The 22,000-nt window shown below is 51.0% G+C and overlaps 2 protein-coding genes across 4 annotated transcripts in view; one reads left to right on the forward strand and one right to left on the reverse strand.

Annotated features, from left to right (window-relative positions):
• The window catches only part of SLC25A37 (solute carrier family 25 member 37), a 45,538-nt gene extending 25,059 nt beyond the window's left edge, over positions 1-20,479 (reverse strand). The window contains exon 1 of one of the 3 annotated variants that reach the window (XM_020888166.2): positions 20,120-20,479. In XM_020888166.2, the coding sequence (XP_020743825.2) occupies positions 20,120-20,332 (213 nt within the window). In that variant the 5' untranslated portion in view covers positions 20,333-20,479. Of the gene's footprint in view, positions 1-3,218; positions 3,348-10,230; positions 10,302-20,119 lie in introns of those variants that run through there. The other 2 variants (XM_070459650.1, XM_020888167.2) reach the window with 2 other exon arrangements.
• LOC110133925 (prolyl-tRNA synthetase associated domain-containing protein 1-like) overlaps positions 19,420-22,000 on the forward strand; it is a 56,668-nt gene continuing 54,087 nt past the window's right edge. The window contains exon 1 of the mRNA XM_070459651.1: positions 19,420-19,704. Within this exon, the coding sequence (XP_070315752.1) occupies positions 19,702-19,704 (3 nt within the window). The 5' untranslated portion in view covers positions 19,420-19,701. The remainder of the gene's footprint in view (positions 19,705-22,000) is intronic.

Genomic DNA, 22,000 nt, shown 5'->3' on the forward strand with positions numbered 1-22,000 from the left:
GCACAGATGAACCTCAAAGACATGATGCTAAGTGAAATAATCTGGTCACAAAAAGACACTGTATGGTTGCACTTAGAGGCGGTATCTGGAACAGTCAAACGCAAAGGGACAGAAAGTAGAATGGTGGCCAGGGGGCTGGGGACAATGAGGCGATGCTGTTTAATGGGGACAGTTTCAGTTTGCAGAGATGAGAAAAGTTCTGGAGGTGGATGGGGATGATGGTTGTACAATAATGTCGATATACCACAGTAGTGAAATGCACACTAAAAAAAGGCTAAGATGGCAAGTTTTATGTGTATTTTAACCACAACTTTTTAAATTAAAGACATTTTTAAATTTAAAATAATTTTTCTAAGAACCACAATTTTTAAACACTAACAATCTAATCGACAGCTCACTCCACCTGCATTTCTGAAATCAGTCTGAAGTGTGGCCACAGTCCAATAACTTCCTGAGGTTTCCTTGAACACCTGGGAGAGCAGTTTGGGGTTTGTTTATCTGTTCTATGAAGGTTGTCAGGGGTCTCGAATGCACTATGTAACCCCCACGGACACAGTAACATTCCCAGCCTTGGAAGGAAGTACCTAGAAATTCCACCCAAGATGGAACGAAGGAAGAAGCTTTGATGGAAGATAGAAAGGCTTTGGGGCTTCCCGGGTGGCACTGTGGTAAAAAATCTGCCTGCCAATGGAGGAGATGCAAGAGACGTGGGTTCCATCTCTGGGTTGGGAAGATCCCCTGGAGGAGGGCATGGCAATCCACTCTAGTATTCTTGCCTGGAGAATCCCAAGGACAGAGGAGCCTGGCGGGCTCCACTCCACGGGGTCGCAGAGATTCGGACACGACTGAGCAGCTAAACACACACCCAACAAAAAGGCTTAAGATGCAGAGCTGGGATGCTCGCCCTCTTCCCCAGGCCGACCCCCAGCCTGGCTGATGCAGTGCTTCCCTGCCCAGCACACACAGGCCTGTCCCAGCCCAAAGGCCATCATGCCAGGAAGCAGTATCCCGCCTATTCAGATGTGGCGGTAGCTGCCAAAAACTAACCACACATTTGTATCTGAGAGACTGGGTGACCACACAGGTGGTTCATGCCCTCCCTGCCTTCCGGGCCAGGGAGCAGAGGTGGCCCCCTCAGGGCTGTGGGTGACAGCTCTCCCAGATCCACCCTGGACGGACTCAGAGAGCCCGGCACCTCACAAGCCCCAGGCACGGTTCCCCAGTCCAGAGTGGTCCTGCCAGCTTCTTTAAGACCAGCTTCCACACCCTTCCACAAAGACCACAGCTTCTAAAGGAAGCCCCACGATTAGCCTACTATCCACAGGAAAAAAAAGCTTTTCAAAGCTACCCTGTCGCCAGCCTTCTCTTGCTCATTCCTCTACTACTAATTAAATTAGGTGATGCATCTGCATGCCTGCCTCCTATTAAAGTCTGAGAGAAACACGAAGGAAGAGGCAGCCTCATATGCTGTGATCTGTGCCCCAGCACTGTGCTTTAGTGCCACAGACACTCAAGAACTGAGGGGCTTCCCTGGTGGCTCAGTGGTAAAGCATCTGTCTGCCAATGCAGGAGACACGGGTTCAATCCCTGGTCCCGGAGGATCCCACACGCCGCGGAGCAACTAAGCCTGTGGGCCACTATTGAGCCTGTGCTCCGCAACAAGAGAAGCCACTGCAATAAGTGTAGCCCCCGTTCACCGCAACTAGAGAAAAGCCTACACGTCAACAAAGGCCCAGCACAGCCAGAAATAAACAAACAATAATAAAAAATAATCGGTGGAGGAGGGCTCGGAGGTACACTGTATTTCATTCACAAAGCAAGCATTTTAAGGCCCAGATGCACTCTCCTCCCCAAACGGCCATCTCCTTGCTGAGCATCTATGTCCCATGGAGTGAGACACTTCATGTTTTCTGGGGCCTAACATGCAGGATAAGAGCCCAGGATATGAGCCTCGTGAGAGCCAAGCTCCAGAGTTGAGGGGAACACCAGAGGGCGAAGGACGGGCTGCGGGGAAATTTTCCAGACATTACTGAAGCCAGATTTCCCACAAACGCTGCTGTCCAATCAGCTCCGTAAGGCTGAATGATTTACGTGCAGGCAGGGACCAGGTCACAGCTGGAGGGGATGTTCTCCTGTTTCTTCACACACCCTTCCTACCAGACAATAACCGAGAAAGAGGACAAAAGACCAGAACCACCAGGCTTGAAGTGCTAAGGGTCTCAGATAAAAGACACCAAAGGTAACATCCTGAACACTCACCTTTCAGTCTCCAAAATCCACTTGCACATACTACTTTCTGCACAGACAAATTATTTTCTAAGTTCGAGGGGAGCTATTTTTGTCTCCCTGGATGCCAAAGAGAACGGCAAGAACGTCTGATCCTGGATGAGATTTCATATCAATGAGAACCCTCATCCTGGGGACAGAGCTCAGGTGTATGATTTAAACCAAAGTTGAATGACAAGAAGGGTTTCCAGAAGGGAGCAGAGATGAATGGGCACTGGGGATGAAAGTGAGGGGCCAGACCACAGGAGTCTAGTGTTGGTAAAACAGGGTCATTAAAAAAATAATAAAAATAAAAATAAAACAGGGTCATTCTACCAACAGATTCTCCCAACAACAAAGAGTGTGCTGCTAGGGGAGCTGGGGATGCTTGGGGTAGGGAGAGTCCCTGCCTTCAAAGAGGTTACAGTCCAGAGGGGAGGGAAAGAGCACACCAAAAATCATACACATAAAACATTACAAACTAAGGGGGAGAAATGGTTGGATGACATCATCGACTCAATGGACATGAGTCTGAGCAAACTCCAGGAGATAGGGAAGGACAGACAGGGAAGCCTAGAGTGCTACAGTCCATGGGGTTGCAAAGAGTCGGACACAACTGAGCAACTGAAGAACAAACCATCCTGAAGTGAAGGGCAGGGTAAAGATGCTGGGACAAGACAGGCGGGGACCGAGTTTAGAGTCGAGGGTCCTGGAAGCGACTTCGAAGCAGTGACCGGAAGCCTGGGGGGAGCCACGCAGGAGAAGCGCAGGAGAAGAAGGGGGCCAGCTCAGGATGCAGGTAGCGGCAGGTGGGATGTGAACAGAGGCCCCGAGGAAGGCGAAGTCACTGCAGCCAGCTGGGTACCAGGAGCAGAGCGCAGCCTGCGGTGAGCCCTGAAAAGAGGATAATCAGCTGACCCTCTACGCAACGTTTCAGTCCCTTTGGTTCTGACCTGATCACAAGCCACGGGGAGTGATGGTGTTCCCGTCTCCGCAATGGGAGTGGTGCCAGCAAGCCTTCCAAGGTGAGGCGTGGCCCCTTCATCCTGTCATTCCCACCAAAGTTCCCCCAAAATGCCCCAGCTGTCTGGGCTCACCCATCCTTGCTGCTGGCAAAGCTGGATGACCGTAGCCGTGCCGGCTGACCCCTCGTGACTCAGCTTCCTGGTAGTGAGCTCATAAAATGGCCCAGGCAGGAAGGAGTCAGAGAGCTATAAACAGAGCCTTCCAGAAGCATCGGCTACATGGCTCCCCTAGATTCCAGGGTGGGACTGTGGCCATTCAACATTTCTAGAATTGTCTGAATGAATAGTTCGCAGTCTTCTAGTGTTGCAGTTAAAGGTTTCAAGAAAATTAAATAGACTACCATTTCTTGGCAGATACTCTAGGAAACAAGGTCCCCCAAAAGTATCTGGGCATCTAGTTCCTTTCCTGCTAGCTCTCTGGTAGAATTCCAGGGTGTGTGTGTCAGAGGGGGTGGGAGTCGTCTTCCTAGCTTCCTCCTTCAAGCCGAAGTGCTTGTAAGTCTATACTTTACACTCCAAATCAAAGGACAGTGCCCAAAGTTATACAGCCCATGGAAATAAAGAGTAGAACTTTTAGAACTAGAAGCCTCCTAAGAAACCATATAGTTTTAGTTCCATTTTGCCATTTTACAGATGAACAAACTGAGACACAGAAAACTGAAATGCTTTCTAAGAGTCACTCAGCTGGTGGGCTTCTGGTTATCACAAGCTAATTATAACTCACCCTAAAAGGCAAATTAAATGTTCTGTGTGTGTCTCCAGAGAAAGGATCCATTTTGCTGTGTTTTTCCTCCTTTCATTCCCTGCCCTCCATACTCAAGCTCTGGGTTGGCAAAGGTTCTTCCTGCCCCTTCAGCTCTGGCTGCTCAGCCAGGATCAGAAATCTGGTTTCAATTTAAAAGCCACTTCTAGTAAAAGCCCAGCTCTGTAGTTAACTTTCATTTTTTTAGGTTCTGAAAGGGAATTTCAGAAATTTTCTTATGATTAGATTATCAGAAAACTCAAAAGACCCTGGAAGAGACATTCAAGGGAAGGTTAAAGTGAGAATTTTTACCCCAGGTCAGGGGAAGCGTCACCAGCTGGCCCAATCACAGACGCCAGTGGAGGGCACAGACTGACTCCAAGGATAACAGAACCACCTAAAACTGTCCACATGCAGAGCCCACGGTGACAGACTGTGGCGTCCACTCCTTCTCCACCTCCTTCTGAACCTCAGAAGGCTTTCCTGGAGACAAAGAAGGAACTAGGAGTCACTCCAACTTGTCAATGTATTCCTTATTATTATTCTGTTGTTTTTACAAAGAAAAATTGCTGAAGCTGACATTCTTTCTTTTATAATCAATGTATTTTTCATCTTGCTTTAGGTACTTTTTAAAATTGAATTATAGCTGATTTACAATGCTATGTTAATTTCAGGTGTATAGCGAAGTGACTCATATATATATATATAATATTTTTTCAGATTCTTTTCCATTATAGGTTATTATAAGGTATTTGAATATAGTTTCCTGTGCAATGCAGTAGGTCCCTGTTGTTTATCTGTTTTATATATAGTAGTGTGTATCTGTTAATCCCAAACTCCTAATTTATCCCTTCCCCATCCCCTTTCCCCTTCGGTAACTGTAAATTTGCTTTCTTTGTCATTGAGTCTGTTTCTGTTTTGTAAATAAGTTCATCTGTAACATTTTTTTTAGAGTCCACAAGTGACATCATATGATATTTGTCTTGCTCTGTCTGAGTGAAGCTGATATTCTTGCTGCTCTGAGAACTAATTATAAATCTTCAGTCATTTTCAAAATAAATTTATTTAACGCTTCACACTTCCTGGCATAAATACACTCATTAATTCAGTGATTGTCTATGAAGCCAAGATTCAAGGGAAAACAGCTTTTAAATACAAGTACACTAAAAGAGAGTTCTCTAGTCTCTCTTGCTCATTTTAGGTTATTAACCCTTTCTCTGACAACCCCTATTCCAACAGGGCATCTTCTATGCCTTAATGTCCAGCAGATCCAACTTTTGCTTCTACCCCAACTGTTTCTCCTGGGGCACAGCTCGGCATTGTTAAGCGACACTGAAAAAGGACCACGCATGTCCTCCTTCAAAACATCCAGCAGGTTTAGTAAGAAAGACCTCAGATGCCAGGGAAATCCACAGACACAGGAAGAGAAGGCTGGCCGTGGGGTCGGTCAGTTCTTGCCCATGTCACAGGACTGGTCTTGTGGAGAAACAGGTCTCAGTTTTTAGAAGCTGGGAAATCCAGGAGCTTTTCTCTCTTAACCTGGACCGATACGGGCATCACAAGGAAAATCCTCAAGAGCCAGCAGCTTCCAGCCTTTATCAGAATCACTAGAGGTGGATGGACAAGCCCCAGGAACTGAACTCTCTGCATTTAGAGAAGGATTCACCAGAGACAGAAAGACTCAAAGAAAAGAGAGAGCAGGAAAAAAAAAAAAGTCCAACTATTCAGCTTCCTTTAAAAAGTGACAAGAAGGGGGCGACCCTGGTGGATCAGCAGTAGACTCCGCCTGCCAATGCAGGAGACGCAGGTTCGATCCCTGGTCTTAGAGGATTCCACATGCAGTGAAACAATTAAGCCACTGAGCTCTAACTACTGAGCCTGTGCTCTAGAGCCCAGGAGCCACAACTACTGGGGACTGTGAGTTTAAAGCCTGTGCTCCACAAGAGAAGCCCCTGCAATGAGAAGCCCAAATACTGCAATTAGAAAGCAGCCCCCACTTGCCGCGACCAGAGAAAAGCCCATGCAGCAGCGAAGACTCAACAAAGCCAAAAATAAATGAATAAAACGTTTTTAAAAGGCATTAAAAAGAAGTAACAAGGAATGAGACAGGAATCTGAGTATCCATCACAGGTCCCCATGTGCGGCTCGAGACGAACCTCTGTCATCGCCACGCTTCTCTCGTCACCCTCTAAACTGTGATCTGGGTTACTCTGGCAAACCCTAAACTTCACCAAATCATGTGACTGTATTTATTTTTTAGCTACTTGCCTGGCTGCTGCTCCAGCGGGCATTTGCCGCTCATGTCACCCACCAGTTAGGAGCCGATTATGAGCAGAAATGCCTGTGACATGACAGCTTTCCTCCCTTCCTCTGTGTTATCGACTCCTTTGGTCCTCAGCTCTGCAGGAAAAGTTCCTACCAGGGGAGGCTGGGCTTCCCTGGACCCTGCCAAGCAGTCACTTGGTGGTCGAACAGTGAATTAAAATTCAGAATGCAGGGGGAGGGAAAAAGAAGGAATTTCAGAATGGGGGGCAGGCCCTGGTGTAACCCCCACACCAAACACAAAAACTTCCTCGGCTGATTCTGTGGGCAGAAGGCTCAGGGCAGAACTCCAAAATCAGAGGGATGGGAGGGTACAGGTGTCCTGGGGATGGCCAGGCATCTCAGGGACAGGCTGTGACATTCCAGGGGACAGGGAATCATATAGTTCTGTCCTACCATCTACATCTCCTTCAGTCTAGATACAGATGTTGATATATTATTTCTTCCAGGGGCCCTTTTCCTGACCACTCTCGACAAGGTTTGGTTTCTGTGAGAAGAAACTCATCACCCCTTCCAGGGATGATTCAATGATACCCGTCCTCCTGGCAGACAGGGGACTTCTGTGGGGACGGACCTCACAGGCGAGAAGCCTCCAGGCTTCCTGAGCCTGGCACATGTGGTCACACCCACATGCTCCCACTTCTGAATTAATTTCGTCATTAAAATGAAGACTAGGGGATGATGCTGCACTTTTACACATGCCTTTTAACTCTTTCTCGGTAGAGAAATTCCATGAATCAGGCCTATGCAAGCCAACACTTAGCAAACAAGCCGTGGAAACAGTGACTAAGGGAAGAGAGGTGGTTCTACAGCCCATGACACGCCCTGGGCTCGTCCTTAGACGTTCGCACTCATGTACACACACACCAGCATCTCCTCTCCCTTAGAAATGTTTCCTCCTGCTTCTTCAGTGTGGCTTCTGAGATCTGATCATCAGGCAATCACTCACTCCTCTAACTCAGGCTGGAGACAGCCCTGGGACACCCATGGGATACAGCCTCTATTCCAGGGGAGCAGAGCTCCCCACTGCAAGTCAGAGGCAGGGCCCTGCATGTTTCCACTCCTAGCAAGCTAGCTGGCAAGCTTCCTACAGCTGCCAGCACCCACCCTCACATCCACCTTCCACACCATCTGCCAGGCCCAGGGCGAGGCAATGTGCCAGCAAAACCCCATCCCTGTGGGCAGTGTGAGGAAAGGAGGACTAGGGACCCCAGCACAAAGGCATCTGCACCCTGCCTCCTTCCCTTCTTACTTTCAACCATCAGTGGCCGTGACTAAGCACAGCACGCAGAAGGCAGGCGGGCGTCAGCAGACACAGCGTCACGCTTCAGGACGACCCGCCACCTTCTCAGTCCCTAGGCTCACCCACCTGCCACTCAAGGGGACAGACTCACCTGCAAAACGAAATGGAGCCTCTAAGGTGATAACCCCACGGAGATGAACGGGAGGGGCCCCCACTCCCTGGAGGAATCCTTAATCACTGGCCTTAATCACAGTAGTTGTATGCAGGCCTCTCATCGCTGGTCCGACATCATCAATTTTAAATGTATTTCTGAGCATGCCCCAGAGTGTAATTGGCTCTTCCTGATAACCCAGCGAAAGAGGTGGCGGCAGACGGCCACCCTGGTCTTTATTCAACAGATGGGAGACACAGCGAGTAAGGAGAGAGGCTAAGTGCCCACAGCCACGCAGCTGCAGCGAAGCTGCAGGGGCCGGAACCAGAGCCTGGACTTTCCATTCCAACCAGCTAAACATACCCCTTTAACAGGATCCCCGTTTGATAACAAATACCCCAGCCTGGCACCTGCAGAGAGCTTTATACTCTGTAAATGGTATAAAGGTCTGTTGACTGCAAAACAGGCTGTATTTTCTTCCCACACGTATTAAATAGAACTGAAAGGGAGGGGCAGTGGGCATTGTCACTCTCCCCTATGTGAGATGAGAAAACTGCAGCCCTAGCAGACCGAGGAACTATGATGTAGTACTCTTTCCATAGGTCATTTTTAGGCTGTCTTTTGGAAAGGAATCCTTAGGCTAATCCAAAATCAAGTTACTATACTGAGTCCAACTTTCACTCAGCGCTAAAATGAGAATGTGCCATAGCAGCTGCAGCTAGCTCCAGAGAAAGAAGCCAGAGAGAGCCAAAAATATCCCACGGCAATAACTATTTGTGATCATCCCCTTGCCCTACATATTGGAATAGGTGACCAAGGAACTCCTACCTATATGTCAGAGCTCCGAGTTCCATGCCCGACTATGACTTTTTGCCAGAGCTTCCTCAACTCCAGTTTCCCCCTCCCAAAAATGCAGCTGGGACCCCAAAATCTCCTCTCAGAACCCAGCTCCAGGACACTGCCATCATTAACATAAGTCTACATCTCAGCACTTCACATGCTCCCTCCTACCGATTCCTTTCCTCAGCTCGCCTCTAACACGATCCCAGTTTGGTAATAAATACCATGGCCTGGCACCTGCAGAGAGCTTTATACTTTGTCAGTGGTAAAAAGGTCTGTACCAGTACATCCAGTGCTGGTACAGCAGAAAGAGGCGCAAGTTCCAGCCATGTTATTGTTCTGAAGCTTAGTTTTCTCACCTATGAAATGAGAAACTGTGGGTGCCTTTTCCTATCTTCAAAGGGAAGCTACAAGGATCAAGTGACAGAATATAGGTTAAAACAACACGAAAATAATGCAATATACAGTTACAACAGCAATATACAAGCATACCCAAGCATTCAAGCAATAACACTTTCTGGGGTGGTCCAGTGGTTAAGAATTCACCTTGCAATGCAGGGGACGTGGGTATGATCCCTGATCAGGGAATTAGGATTCCAAGTGTGGAGCAACTAAGCCCATGTGCCGCACAACTCCTGAGCCCACCTGCGACAACTACAGAGGCCACAGCTCGGCAACGAAGATCCTGCCTGATGCAGTGGAGATCCCGCGTGCTTCAATTAAGATCCGATGCAATTGAATTAAAAAAATCAGTCTAAAAAAATAACGCTTTCAGAAATGATAACAGGAGCTAATATAAAGTGAGAGCTTACCACTTACCACTGACACTATTCTTAACATTCTAGTTGTAGCAGAATTCATTCTCATAGCAACACACTATGAGGTGTGCAGTGCTTTATTCCCATTTCACAAATGAGAAAAATGAGGCACAGGGAGGTTTCAGCAATTTGCCAGGCGCCAGCCAGGCAGTCTGGACTCAGAGCCTGCACTGTTGACCTGAAAGGCCCTCAATCACTCAGCATATCACCTCTGATATGATCTGTCATTAGTGGGGCCCATCAAGGTTTGGGCTTTCCTGGCGTCTCAGAGGATAAAGAATCTTCCTGCAATGCAGGAGACACAGGTTTGGTCCCTGGGTCAGGAAGATCCCTTAGAGAAGGAAATGGCTATTCACTCCAACATTTTTGCCGGGAGAATTCTATGGACAGAGGAGGCTAGTGGGCTAGAGTCCATGGGGTCGCAAAGAGGTGGACATGACTGAGGCAAGCCACCTGCAAACGTGAGCCCACCCGAGCTATTCAACAGCCCTGTTCAGTAAGTAAACAGATGATGTCAGTCCGGGCGACTAATAATAGTCTATGAAACAAGGAGACACCAAGCCAGAGAAATAACTCATCCAGGTTTCCAAGCTGATGAGTGGCAGGATGGGGACTTAAATTCATGGGGCCTGACCCCTCCACCCCCAGCCTAGGGCCCTTTCCAGGGGTCCCAGCACCAGCATAAGTCTGACACACACGCCCCCCTCCCCAACGCCCGCCCACAGCAGCATCTCCAGGGAACAAAGGCTGAGGCCACACTGAGAGACCCATCAGGGGCCTCTGCCACCAGACCTCAGGGGACAGTGCCTTTCTGAGTCGCTCACAGGATTTTGTGTGTGATGGATCCGGAGGCTGGGGGCCCCGGAGGACGTCCTCTCGGGGACACGAAGTGGCAGGCCCTTCACCTGACCCACGGTGGCCAGACATTTCCTAAACCTGTTATGCAACTCTTGCTTCAAGCAAGCTGCTGCTGGGATTTCGCTCTATTTCAACATGTTTTGTTTTCTCTTCAGAGAGAAAGCACGAATGTGAAACCAAAACACTTCTTAGTGACCAGACAGCGGCCCTTCCCGGCAGGCTGGGATTACTGCGCAGGGGGTGGTGGCTCTCAAAGGTACCTTCTGGGAGCCAATTCCAGCTTCCAGGATGACTAACTGCAGGGGTGAGGAAGAGGATGTGTGTGTGTGGTGGGGGGTGGGGCACAGCACAACTGAAGGCCACTGTTTCCCAGCGGGGAAGGAGCCAGCTCGAGAGTGCCCGGCCGACAGCCCCCGTGACACTGCCCGCCGGCCCCAGGATTTCAAGATGGCAGCCTCAGCCCTTCTGAGCCCACACACCCCGGCCCTGCACCCGCATGAGAGTCAGTATCAACTTGGGCATTCTTCTCCCCAAAGCGAGCCGGTCTCATCACCTAAGGGAAGGGTCTAATTACAGAGAGCAGGCTCTGGAATTAGGAGCCAGGGCTTATTTTGGTTGCCTGGGTGAGGAAGGCCCTCAGTCAGTGCGCAACAAATGAAGTGGTGGCCAGATGAATAAACAGCCTCATCGGGGGCTGTGGGTTCCACCACAAAAACGGACAAAGGGGCTGAGAGACTCTCTGTGTGGCCAAGGACAGTAGGGATCCCAAACAACGCTAAGCAAAACAAAATAAAAACTATTTTGCACTTGTTTAATAGCAGGTTTTAAAGCACTTGCCCCACCCCCACCCCACATCTCTTTAAAACAACTGTTTCATTCAACCAAGAGTCACAGAAAACCTTTACATGTCTCTGGGGCTCAGCATGCCACTCAAGGCAGCCCAGGTTCATTCTGAAGGCCCCGGGGAGGGCCGTGTGGAGTCAGGTGGAGAGACAGACGCTCCGGGAGCGTGAGACGATGGGGCTGCCGCTCGACCCCCTCAGGCCCCTCACAGGCTCCGCTGCACCAGCGAGAACAGGCTGGATTTTCAGTTCCAATCGGCTAACTTCGCCCCTGTAGCATGATCCTCATTCGATAATAAATACCACGGCCTGGTGCCTGCAGAGAGCTTTAAGCTTTATAAACTGTGACCACTGCCAACCTGCTTGCATTTTCTTCCAAGACTCGATTAAAGTAGATCTGAAAGGTAGATAGGATGAGTATTATTACTCTTCCCTTTTTAAGGAGAGAAAACTGGGGATGAGCAGGATCAGCTAAGAAGGATTTGTGGGCACTCATTCAACAAATACTTAACTGAGCACCTACTGTGTGCCCGGAACTGTTTCTGACAAAGGGAACACCCAAGAGAACAAGAGTCCAAAATTCCTGCCCTTTGGGAGCTGACATTCGAATGAGGGACAACAGACTGTGGACAATGGAGATCATATTACAAATGAAAAAAATACTAAACTATGTAATAATACACATAAGTTAATGGTATTGTGGGTTACAGGGTAACACACGCTAGAGAAAAGCAGGGCTGGGCAGTAGGGAAGTGTGAGCAAAAGGAGGGGAGAGAAAGGGCGGGTTTATTCAACTGTGACTCTGTGATCAGGGAAGCCTGCAATGTAGAGACAGCAGCAGGGTCCCCTGAACCGTGGCAGGAGTGGCAGGAGGGAGAAGAAAACAGATTTAAGGAGCATCACAGGGGCAGGAGTGAACAGGTCTTAGAAGCATATGGAGAGAGGGCAAGGAGGGCAGAGATGGGGGAAATGTTGAAGACCATCCTCAGACTTCTGAGGAAGGGGGCCCAGGCCAAAGGGCAGACCAGAGGAGAGAGCAGGATGTCCATGATGGACACTGAGGCAGCCAACTGGACATGTCTCCAAGGCAACAGGATACCCAGATACCCAGCTCCCAGACAGACCCGACCAGAGACACAGATGTGCAACCCATGAGTTATCAGCACCCAGGCAGAAACGGAGATGTGTCCCGAGAGACAAAAAGAGGGTGGAGGACAGAATTCTGAGGAAGACCAGGAGGCTGTCTGTCATCAAGAGGGACCGGGGAAAGGGCAGCTGAACTTATTAGCCAGGAAATCGCTGGCAGCCTAGTGGGGTTTCAGCAGAGCGGTGGGTGCAAAGGAAATCAACCTGAATATTCACCAGAAAGGACTGATGCTGAAGCTGAAGCTCCAATATTTTGGCCACCTTTTCCAGTGAGCCGACTCACTGGAAAAGACCCTGATGTTGAGAAAGACGAAGGCAAAAGGAGAAGGGGGCAGCAGAGGATGAGATGGTTGGAGAGCATCACCAACTCAGTAGACATGAACCTAAACAAACTGCAGGAGACAGGGACTAAACAGATGCAAAATGCCAGAGGTCTGGGGGGGTGGGGGGGAATGACAAGGGGAGGAGGTAGAGACTGAGTGTCAACCATCCTTTCCCAACATTTGTTATTTTAAGGAGAGAAAACTCTCAGGGCACAAGGGGTCAAGGTGAGCTGCCTGGGGTTTGTTTGTTATTTAAGATGAGACAAGTATGGATTCAGAAATGCTCTTAAGAAGGAACCAATGGCTGGAGGTGGGGGTGGGGTAGAGGCCAAGATACTGGAACTGGGTTACTCAAGAGACAGATGACCAAAATAACTATGACCATGACCTTTATTGAGAACTTAGGCACCAGACACTGCAGCAAAAGCTTTACATACATCATGCCCACTTGATTCTTTCAATAAAGAAGAATCTGGGTCTTGGGATTCATATTCCCAATCTGTAGACAAGGAAACTGAGCTTAGAGAGGTCAAGTAAGATGGCCCAGGTGGAGAGCCAGGATTCAAACCCAGGTGTACATCGGTGGTTGCCAAACCCACTGACTCTCCTTAGAAGAAGGAAGGACCCTCTTTACAATAGGAGAAGGGGCAGGGGGTGGCAGGCTAGTAGGAAGGACAGTTAGAGGAAGAAGAATTTGATGGAGTCCTGGTTCCTCTAGGAATAGAGAGCAAGATGCCACACTGAGGCTGAAAAAAGTAGAAGGGTGGGAGTCTGAGAAGCAAGGTGGTCTGAGGCAGCTGCTGAGCAGATGGAAGCCGACTGACCGGAGCACGGGGAAGGCCAGGCTGGGGCCCCAAACGCCTGGCACACAGGGCAGCAGTGGACGCAATGTGAGGTTTCTCCCGAAGGGCTGGGCTTCCCTGTGGGCAGTGGGTTGCTGGGGATCAGAGGTGGGCAGGCAGGCGTTGGAAGATCCAAAGGCAAAGAAACTATGGGCTGGGGAGTGGCTGCAGTGATGGGCTGTGGAGGCCAGGCTGGATGAGGAAGCCAGGGATGCGATGAGATGAGACAGAGAAGAGTGTGACCATGAGACAGCTGTGGCCAGACTCTGAGCCGTCCGAATGTACGATTTCAGGGGTAGGCAGGTTCAGGGCCAGGACAAGGCCCTTAGAAGTAACAGCATGGACCTGAGTGGCATAAAGAATAGAGGAATTTGGGACTTCCCTGGTGGTCTGTGCTTCCGATGTGGGGGGCATGGGTTTGATCCCTGGTTGGGGAAGTTCCACACTCTGTGCGGTGGGCAAAAAAAAAATAGAATGGAGGGATTTGGATGTTAGTCAGGTGGTGACCAAAACGGAACACTCTCAGGATGATAATAGAATTCAGGATGGATGAACAATCTGTGAGCCAGATGTCAACATCCAGAGGATGAGGGAAAGTGGCTGGATCACGGTGTTGTTGATGATGATGGTACTGAAGCTGAAAGGTCCCACCCAGAGGACAGTCCTACACAGGAGGCAATGATAAGCGCTGTAAGGACTTAACCCTCACAGACACCCAGGACATCAGTACCATCTTTTCCTTCTCTTATAAATGGAGAAACCAGGCAGAGAGGTGAAGACATTTGCCCCAGGTCACACCCAAGTGGGAAGCAGGACCACAGTGTGGCTCAAGAGTCACTCCCCCTGCCCACCCCGCCATCCCAGGGGAGTAGAAGGTGAGGGGTAACACAGGGAGAAGAGGGACAGACGCTGGTGGAAGTGGATGGCAGAAGCCTCAAAAGGAAAGGAGAGCTTGATAGGGTGAGCAAGCAACAGTGGGAGGGTAGCAGTCCCAAGGTTCCTGGTTTAAAGTAATGGGAATCATCTCTACCTGAGAGGCACCCGGGAGAGGCCTTAGGAGAAGAGCTGGGTTTCTATCGACTTAGGGAGGAAGGAATGTTCAGTGAAGATGTGAAGGAGTCAGTGACAAGGCACATCCACAGGGTCCAGGGGAAAAGTAAAGAAGGAAGCCAGGGAAAGCTGGTTCAGGAAAGAGAAAGCAGGAAGAAAATTAGCTTCTGCATTTCATAGATAAGGAAGCTACCAGAACTCCGAAAAGCTAAGTGCCCCACCCAACCGGTAAGTCAAAAGCCTAGGATCTGAATTGCCCCAAGCCAGTTCTCTGCCGGTGAGAATTCAGGCTCAGAAGGAGTCTGAGGGCAGGTCTGCAGTTAAAGTGATTGGAGGAAGCTTCCTATGAAAAATGGCAGCAGTGAACATTCCAAGGTGTTGGCTGGGAGAGGAGGGCAGGCTTTGGGAGAAGCAGAACTCACAAGATTTAAAAACAAAAAGAAAACTCTCTGGGCAGGAAAGCTTGGGGACTAAGGGAGATAGGAAAAAAGCCAGAAAGTTCGGGGGTTCAGGACAGACTGCCAAAGGCTTCCTGGAACAAAAGCAAGGGCATCAGGGAATGCCAGAAGAGTCCAGACCCCAGGCCTGTAAACAAAGGAAAGCAGGACTCGAGTCCGGAGACTGGTCACCACCCCAAAGATCGAGGGGACAAAGGCCCTAATCAATGAAAGGGCCACAGGTGGCTAAAACGTGTCCAGAGGCAACCAGGAAACGCACAGGATGCCCACTCCACAGAGCCACGCCCCCTGACTCAGGCGACAAGCCCCTACCTCAAGGGCACGCCCCCTACCCCTTGTGTGCCCTAAGGCGTGATTTGAACAATGTAATTGAACTCCTCCTCCAAGTTAGCCCCAGTGCCTCGCCCTACTGAAGATCTGAGGCCGCCTTGGCTGCCCGCTGTAATCTCAGGGACTCCCCTCCAAGCCCTCTGCCCTGGCCTCGCCCTCCCCCATTTCCAGACAGAGGGGGCCAGCGGCAGGCAGGAAAGTGGCCACGTAGGGGCCAAGCGCTGTCTCTGGGACCAGATCCCTGCCCCTACTCCTCCAGCAGACCCCAGCCCTGGGCACCAGCACGTGGCCTACGCGTTCATGAAACGAACAACAGTACAGAAGTTCAAGAAGAATTCCTCGCTGGAATCCACGCCACTCCCAGATCCACCTTATAGAAAAGTGCTCCTTCCCACTGAAGAAGGATGGAGAAGAAGGGAAGGGTAGGATCAGAAGGAGACTGAAAAATCACAGTACTTTTGTCGCAAGAAACGAGAGCAACTTGGGATTTCACACTCTTTCGAAGCGGAGCGGCATCTCCTGGGTTGTACGTGGTTTTGAAAGCACTGGAGTGAGTGGGAGGGACACTGGCAGCTGCCTTCTTCACCCCGTCCCGTACTGAGGACCCTAGCAGTCTGCTTGGCACTGCGGAGACCAAGATGAGCAAAGTCAGAGGTGGAGGAACGCTGAGCTGCCTGGCACCTGCCCGCCTCGCTGCTGCTGCTCCTCGGAGCTCAGCACTGCCAGCGATGGCAACCCCCGAGGCCAAGCGAGGCTTCCAACTGGCTCGGCACCCACCGGCTCCTAGAGAGAAGGCTTAGACTCAACCCGCTCGGCCGGCTGTCAGCGCCCTGCCATCCGGCTGCACCCTAGCGGGGCAGGAGGGCTTCCCCCAGCAGAGTTTAAAGGGACTGCGTTTCCCTGACAAGCAAAGCCAAGAGAAGGGTCAGCGGAAGTCCTCTCGCTTCAAATCTTTCCTGTTTCCTTCTGCCCCTGCTTTCGCCACCGCGGGACGCGCGGCATAGTCGGAGAGCGGTGTGCCTAATCTGGTTGGAATTTCCTCCTCCACCCACCTGGCATTCTCCCCACAGTCCTGAGAGCTCCAGACCAGGGGTTCTCACGTCCACCCCAAGTGCTGGTCTAGGCGACCACGCCGCTGGCCCCTCTGGAGCACCAGGGAGAGCGAGGGGTGTGGCAGAGGGGCTGCAAAACCCCAGCTGGAATGGAACACGTCGTGGCGACCTCTGGGTGACAGCCCTCCTGGGTCCCCTCGCGCCCTCCCTTGGGACCACTGCGAGGTCCTGGCAGCGGGTCCCTTTACAGATGAGTAAGCAGTCATATGCCACCACGGAGGGGCCAAGGGAAGGAGGGGAAAAGTTGCCAAAAGTCTTCTAAATCCCCACTTAAGAATCACAGGCTGTTGACTGCTGGAACTCGAGAGACGTTAGTGATGATGAGGCTCAGTGTTTTCTCAGACTTTTTGGCCTAGCCAGAGGTACACTTTGCACAGCCACTCAGGGAACACACATACACACAACCCAGACTGTCACAGAGCAACAGTATTTCTTACTGCATGCCACACATGCTTGTATTACTATTTTGTACTCTCACCAACCTGGCTTTTTAAGAATGTTGCTCCCACAAATGGTCACCACCCATTTTGAAAAATGCAAGTCATTAAGGTGACATTGGGTAGAAGGGATTTCACAGAAAAGTATATGCAGTATTACAATGTGAAGCATTAGCCAAACTGAGTTTCCACACAACAGAGCAGCTTGCTGGGCTCAGAACTGAAAGTGACCAGTCCTGAGAACCATGGTCCACGCACCACACAGGAGAGAAAAACTGAAAAACACAGGCCCATCCCACACTCTCACTGAACTTTATAAGATCAAGGTTAAAAATGTGTGCCTTATAGAATAGAACAAAACAAAACAACCTTTTTTTTTCCTTTCAAGATATACTTATTGATTGGGCTTCAAGTGTAATTAATTATTTCAAATTGCAAGTAACATAAAAAGAGGACAATGAGTGTTCTGTGTTCGTAGAAAGGGGGACAGGTGAAAAAATAGGAAATATTGAACATAGCCCCCATTTTACTAGCGACAGAACAGTGCCTAAAGAATGAAGCAAGTTAGGGGCTGGGCTTGAACCCCAACCCAGGGCTCCTGACTCAGTTACTCACAGTCTCCACCATCCCTGTTATTTACGAAGAACATAGTGAAGGGCTCCCCAAGGGGAGCGTTTCCCTGCCTGAAGCATGGATGGTCCCTGACATCTCATGCTGGACACAGACACTTGTGTTGGTCTTAGCACACCTCTATTGCAGCCCTCCTGGGGTCACGCAGCAGGGCTCATGCCACTTAACTCTCTCTGTGCCTTTTAGCTCCACTGCAAAATGAAAAGAGTAATCCAAGGAAACTGTAGCAAAAAAAAAAAAAAAAAACCCAAGAGGTGCTTTAAAGCCAAACCGGGGGGCTCAAAGCCAGAACCCCCAAGGGTCTTTATTCAGAGCCAGGATTATAATCCCAGAATCTAGAAATTGTTCCTGGTTAGCTAACCCAAACCTGTATTTTATTTATTATTTTTAAAATTTTATTATATTTTTTGGCTGCACCACACAGCACATGGGATCTTAGTTCGCCGACCAGGGATCGAACTCATGCCCCCTATGTCGGAAGCGCAGTTAACCACTGGACCACCAGAGAAGGTCCCCAGAGCCTTCATTTTACAGTCAAGTTTCACAGAATGACTTGCCCAGGACAGCTAAACCAGCTCCTTTGACCACACACGACATTAACCTGTCCACAAGTGAAAACTGCTACAGAAATCAATGCTAAGTACATAGTGACAAGTGGATCAAAACATACCAACACCTAGAGGGCAGAAGGAGGGGCAGGGAAGAAACTAAACATAGATCACACAATTCAAACACATGCAATTAACCCCTATTAAGGGGCTTCCCCAGTGGCTCAGCAGTAAAGAATCCACCTGCCATGCAGGAGATGCAAGAGACCTAGATCCCTGGGTCAGGAAGATGCCCTGGAGAAGGGAATAGAAGCCCACTCCAGTACTCTTGCCTGGAGAACCCATAGACAAAGGAGCCTGATGGGTTACAGTCCATAGGGTCGCAAAACAGTCGGACACAACTGAGCAACTTAGCACACACAGGAGAGTGTCACAGGGAGCTCAAAAGGCATAACTAATCCTAAAGACAAGCTCCAATGATGCCTTGAACCAAACTCACAGCGGAGGTCAAGAGCCTCAGAAGTGGTCTGGTTCTTTGATGGCTCTTGCCTGCTCAAATGACATCTCCTGGCTCCTAACCTTCCCACACTCTGTCCAAGGCACTTGAGATGACAACTTCAAATATGGGGACTTTTTATTACATGTGAAGGATTACTTCCTATACAAATGCCACCTGGTGTCCGTCCAGGGTCTTTCTTGGAGGAACTTTGAAAACCTAACAGGAAAGATCTCCCTGTGGCCTCCATAACCCTGGCAGGCAAGCACGGTTCCTTTAATCTCCCTCTGGCATGCCGTAGAGCAGAGGGGTGATGACTCAGACCCAGCAGCACAACATAAGACTTGGGGCTCACCTTAATGTGAATGCCCCTGGCCTTCTCTCTGGACCCGTGTCTGTCCAGCCACTGACCAACCACCAGCTCTAAGAACTGCTCTGAGCAGGGAAGACCCTCTGCATTAGACATTCTGGCCTTACCACCGCTCATGTGGGGCCAGCATCAAAAATAAAATACAGATGCTCTGTTGGGTCTGCCTTCTGAGATAACTGCCACCTCGAGAAGTCCCCAAATCTCCGAAGCGCACCGGGGCTGGAGTCGGGGATACCGGTGGTGCTTGAGCACCAGCAGGCTAATCCTGTTCACCGCTCTGTGCCTCAGTTTCTTCATGTTAATTCCCACGGCTGCTGTAGGAATAAGATGAGTTCTACACAAGTACAAAGTATCAATAATAGTATTACTTCCCCATAGCATTCTATCCCCGGGTCATTCTGTATCCTGAACAAGCTGACTTAGTGCAGCTCAGGCAAAAATCCGCCTGGTTAAAGCTACCTCCTGACAGCAATGCATTTAAAACTACCCGGGAAGCGCGGGGCAAACTGAACGGCTATTACACAACCCCTAAGAAAGACTACACAGCACGCGCTCTCCCTCACTGCCCTGCAACAAAATGAGAAGGCAAATGTCACTGTGAACCTCACTGCCTCTCAGCTGCTCGGCTGCCAAAGGGCGGGCGGCCGGGCCAGCCGGGTCGGGGCCACGTTTATCGGCGCGAGTGTGGTTAGCGCTCCCGGCGGCGAGCCCCTCGGGGACGGCGCACGTGTGTGGGAGCCCCGATCACCCGGCAGCGGCCAGCTGACGCCACTCGCCGCGGCTCGCACACCCAGCGTGCCAGTGGGAGTCGCGACGAGCCGGGACCGCAAACCCTCCGATCGCGTGGCCAGACATGGTAAGACTGCTCAAAGCCACACCGGCCGGCTCCGTCTGGAGCCCCGCCGCCACCGCCGAGGCCAGCGGTGCTCTCCCCTTCTCCTCGCCGGCGGCAGCGCCGCCAGCAGCCAGGGCCTGGAACTCGGCGGGAGCGGCGAAGCGGGGCGCCGACTGGGGCACCCTCGTGGGCGCGGAGGGGGGGTTGCCCCCGGGGGCCCAAGCGCACAGCGGAAGGAGCTGCGCGGCGTACTCCCAGGCGCCCCGGCTGCGCGCGCCAGCTCCCGGTGGGACCCAGGAGACCCGGGGGCGCCGCGGCGCTAAGGAGAGCGCGGTTGCGGAGGGCTGCTTCCAGGCTGCTTCCAGGAGGCTCCCGCGCGGGATGCATAAGCACACGCGTGCGCTCGCTCCGTCTCTAAAGTCTCCTGGCGCCTCACCTTCACTGAGTCTACCGGGTACATGACCGAGTGCTCCAGGATCCCGGCCATCGCTCCGGCTGTCATGTGGGTGGATAAGGAGGCGCTGGTCGGCAGGTTCTCATAGTCCTCCGACCCGGCGTCCTTGCAGCAGCCGCCGCCGCCATCTCGGCTGTCCCCATCCATCCTGCGCGCCCCAGCCTGGCTCCCTACGCCGCCGCGGCGTAGCTCCATTCGCCGGCTCCGCGCGGCGCGGGAGGCTGCAGGAGGCGGGCGGGGCGGGGGAGGGGGCGAAAAACTTCACTTCTTTAAAGTGGGAACCACCTCCCCGGTGCTGCGGGGCCTGACGCCATGGCGGGCTGGGGTGGAGCAGAGGGGCCCGAGACACCAATCACTGAAAAAGAAGGGACTTGCTGCGGCCGCGCCATTGGTGTGCAGGACGGTGGGGACCCGCCTCCCTGTGTGACGTCACTGTCCACTGCACATTTCCAAGCTACCGGACGGGGGCGAGAGGAGGACGTGGGGTGTCCCGGGAAGTCGTCTTACCTCCTGATGGGGTGGTGCTGCCTGGTTTGGGGCAGGCCAGGGGGGCAGCTGCCGGGAAGGGTCACCCGGATCGCAGAAGGGGAAATGCTTGAGGCTGGAGGGGGATCCGGAACAGCGGCCAGTCTACCCACAGAGCCCGGGGTTTTGTTGCGAACACAATTGCTCAGCAAGCTTTGGCATTCCTTGGGCCTGGAGCACTGCGAATGTCATTTATGGAGCAGTTATGGTGCCCGGAGGAGGAGTGGGGGCACACATGGGGGTGGATAGAGTTCCAGAATAGAGGACCCACTGCGCGATACGAGGGGTGCACCTCCTTTTCTGCAACAAAGAGCATGTACCGTGGAGGGAACAAAGTGAGATCTCGAGATCCTGCGCCAGGCTGCTTCGTTGGCGCGAACACTTAAGTTTTTCTTTCTGAAAAGAAAACACGTGATTCATAAAGTTTATTCCTCCTTATTCTCACCAAGGGGCTAAAGCCACACAGCCCTGGACTGATGAAGACGATAAGTGGTCATCAGGATTGAAGCCCTTCTGAATAGGCACTTTCAGCGCGTTTTCCTGGGGCAGGACGGGCTTTAAAAGCCTGGCCTCACAATAGAGAGGAAAGTGAGGAAGAAAGTAAAACCTTGCAGTATTGCATCTGCCTGGGCTTCCCCGGTGGTGCAGTGGTAAAGAGTCCACCTGCCAAGCAGGAGACTGGAGTTCCATCCCTGGGTCAAGAAGATCCCCTGGAGGAGGAGATGGCAATTCACTCCAGTATTCTGCCTGGTAAATCCCACAGACAGAGGAGCCTGGGGGGGCTGCAGTCCATGGGGTCACAAAGACTCAGACACAACTGAGCAACTGAGTGCGCATGTATAGTTCTTTCTAGTATTCTAGTTCATAAACTATCCCAAGCTATTAAATATCTTCTTAAATAAAGTGTAACCCAGGTTACTTTACTGTAACCTAAATAACAATGTCTTCTCCATCTGGGAGGAAGAGGGAGGAATCAAAAATTAGGGGAGTAACCTGTCTGTTTATCTAAGGCTCCCTGAAATATGCATCTAAATGTGCATGTTCTGGGCTTGAGATTTGGCTTGAGCTGATCAACTTTTACTCCACCTTATCTGGAGAAGACTTCTGGTCAGGAAAGCTGTGCCTTGAGATATGAACGGGTGGGGGAGACCCTGAAGATGCTGTATCTCCTTCTTGGCCTCAGCCTGGTCCCAAGATTCGAGTCACAGTCACCCAGACAGCTCCCCGGGATTTGAGATTCAGTGATGGGAGCAATGTCAACAGAGGCTTCAAGACCCAGGGAACCGTTTCTGAATTTTCAGTAGGTGCCAAGAGAAGTGCTAAAGATGGGATAGGTAG

The sequence above is a fragment of the Odocoileus virginianus genome, chromosome 31 (genome assembly GCF_023699985.2).
Source record: "Odocoileus virginianus isolate 20LAN1187 ecotype Illinois chromosome 31, Ovbor_1.2, whole genome shotgun sequence".
NCBI classification, from domain to species: Eukaryota; Metazoa; Chordata; class Mammalia; order Artiodactyla; family Cervidae; genus Odocoileus; species Odocoileus virginianus.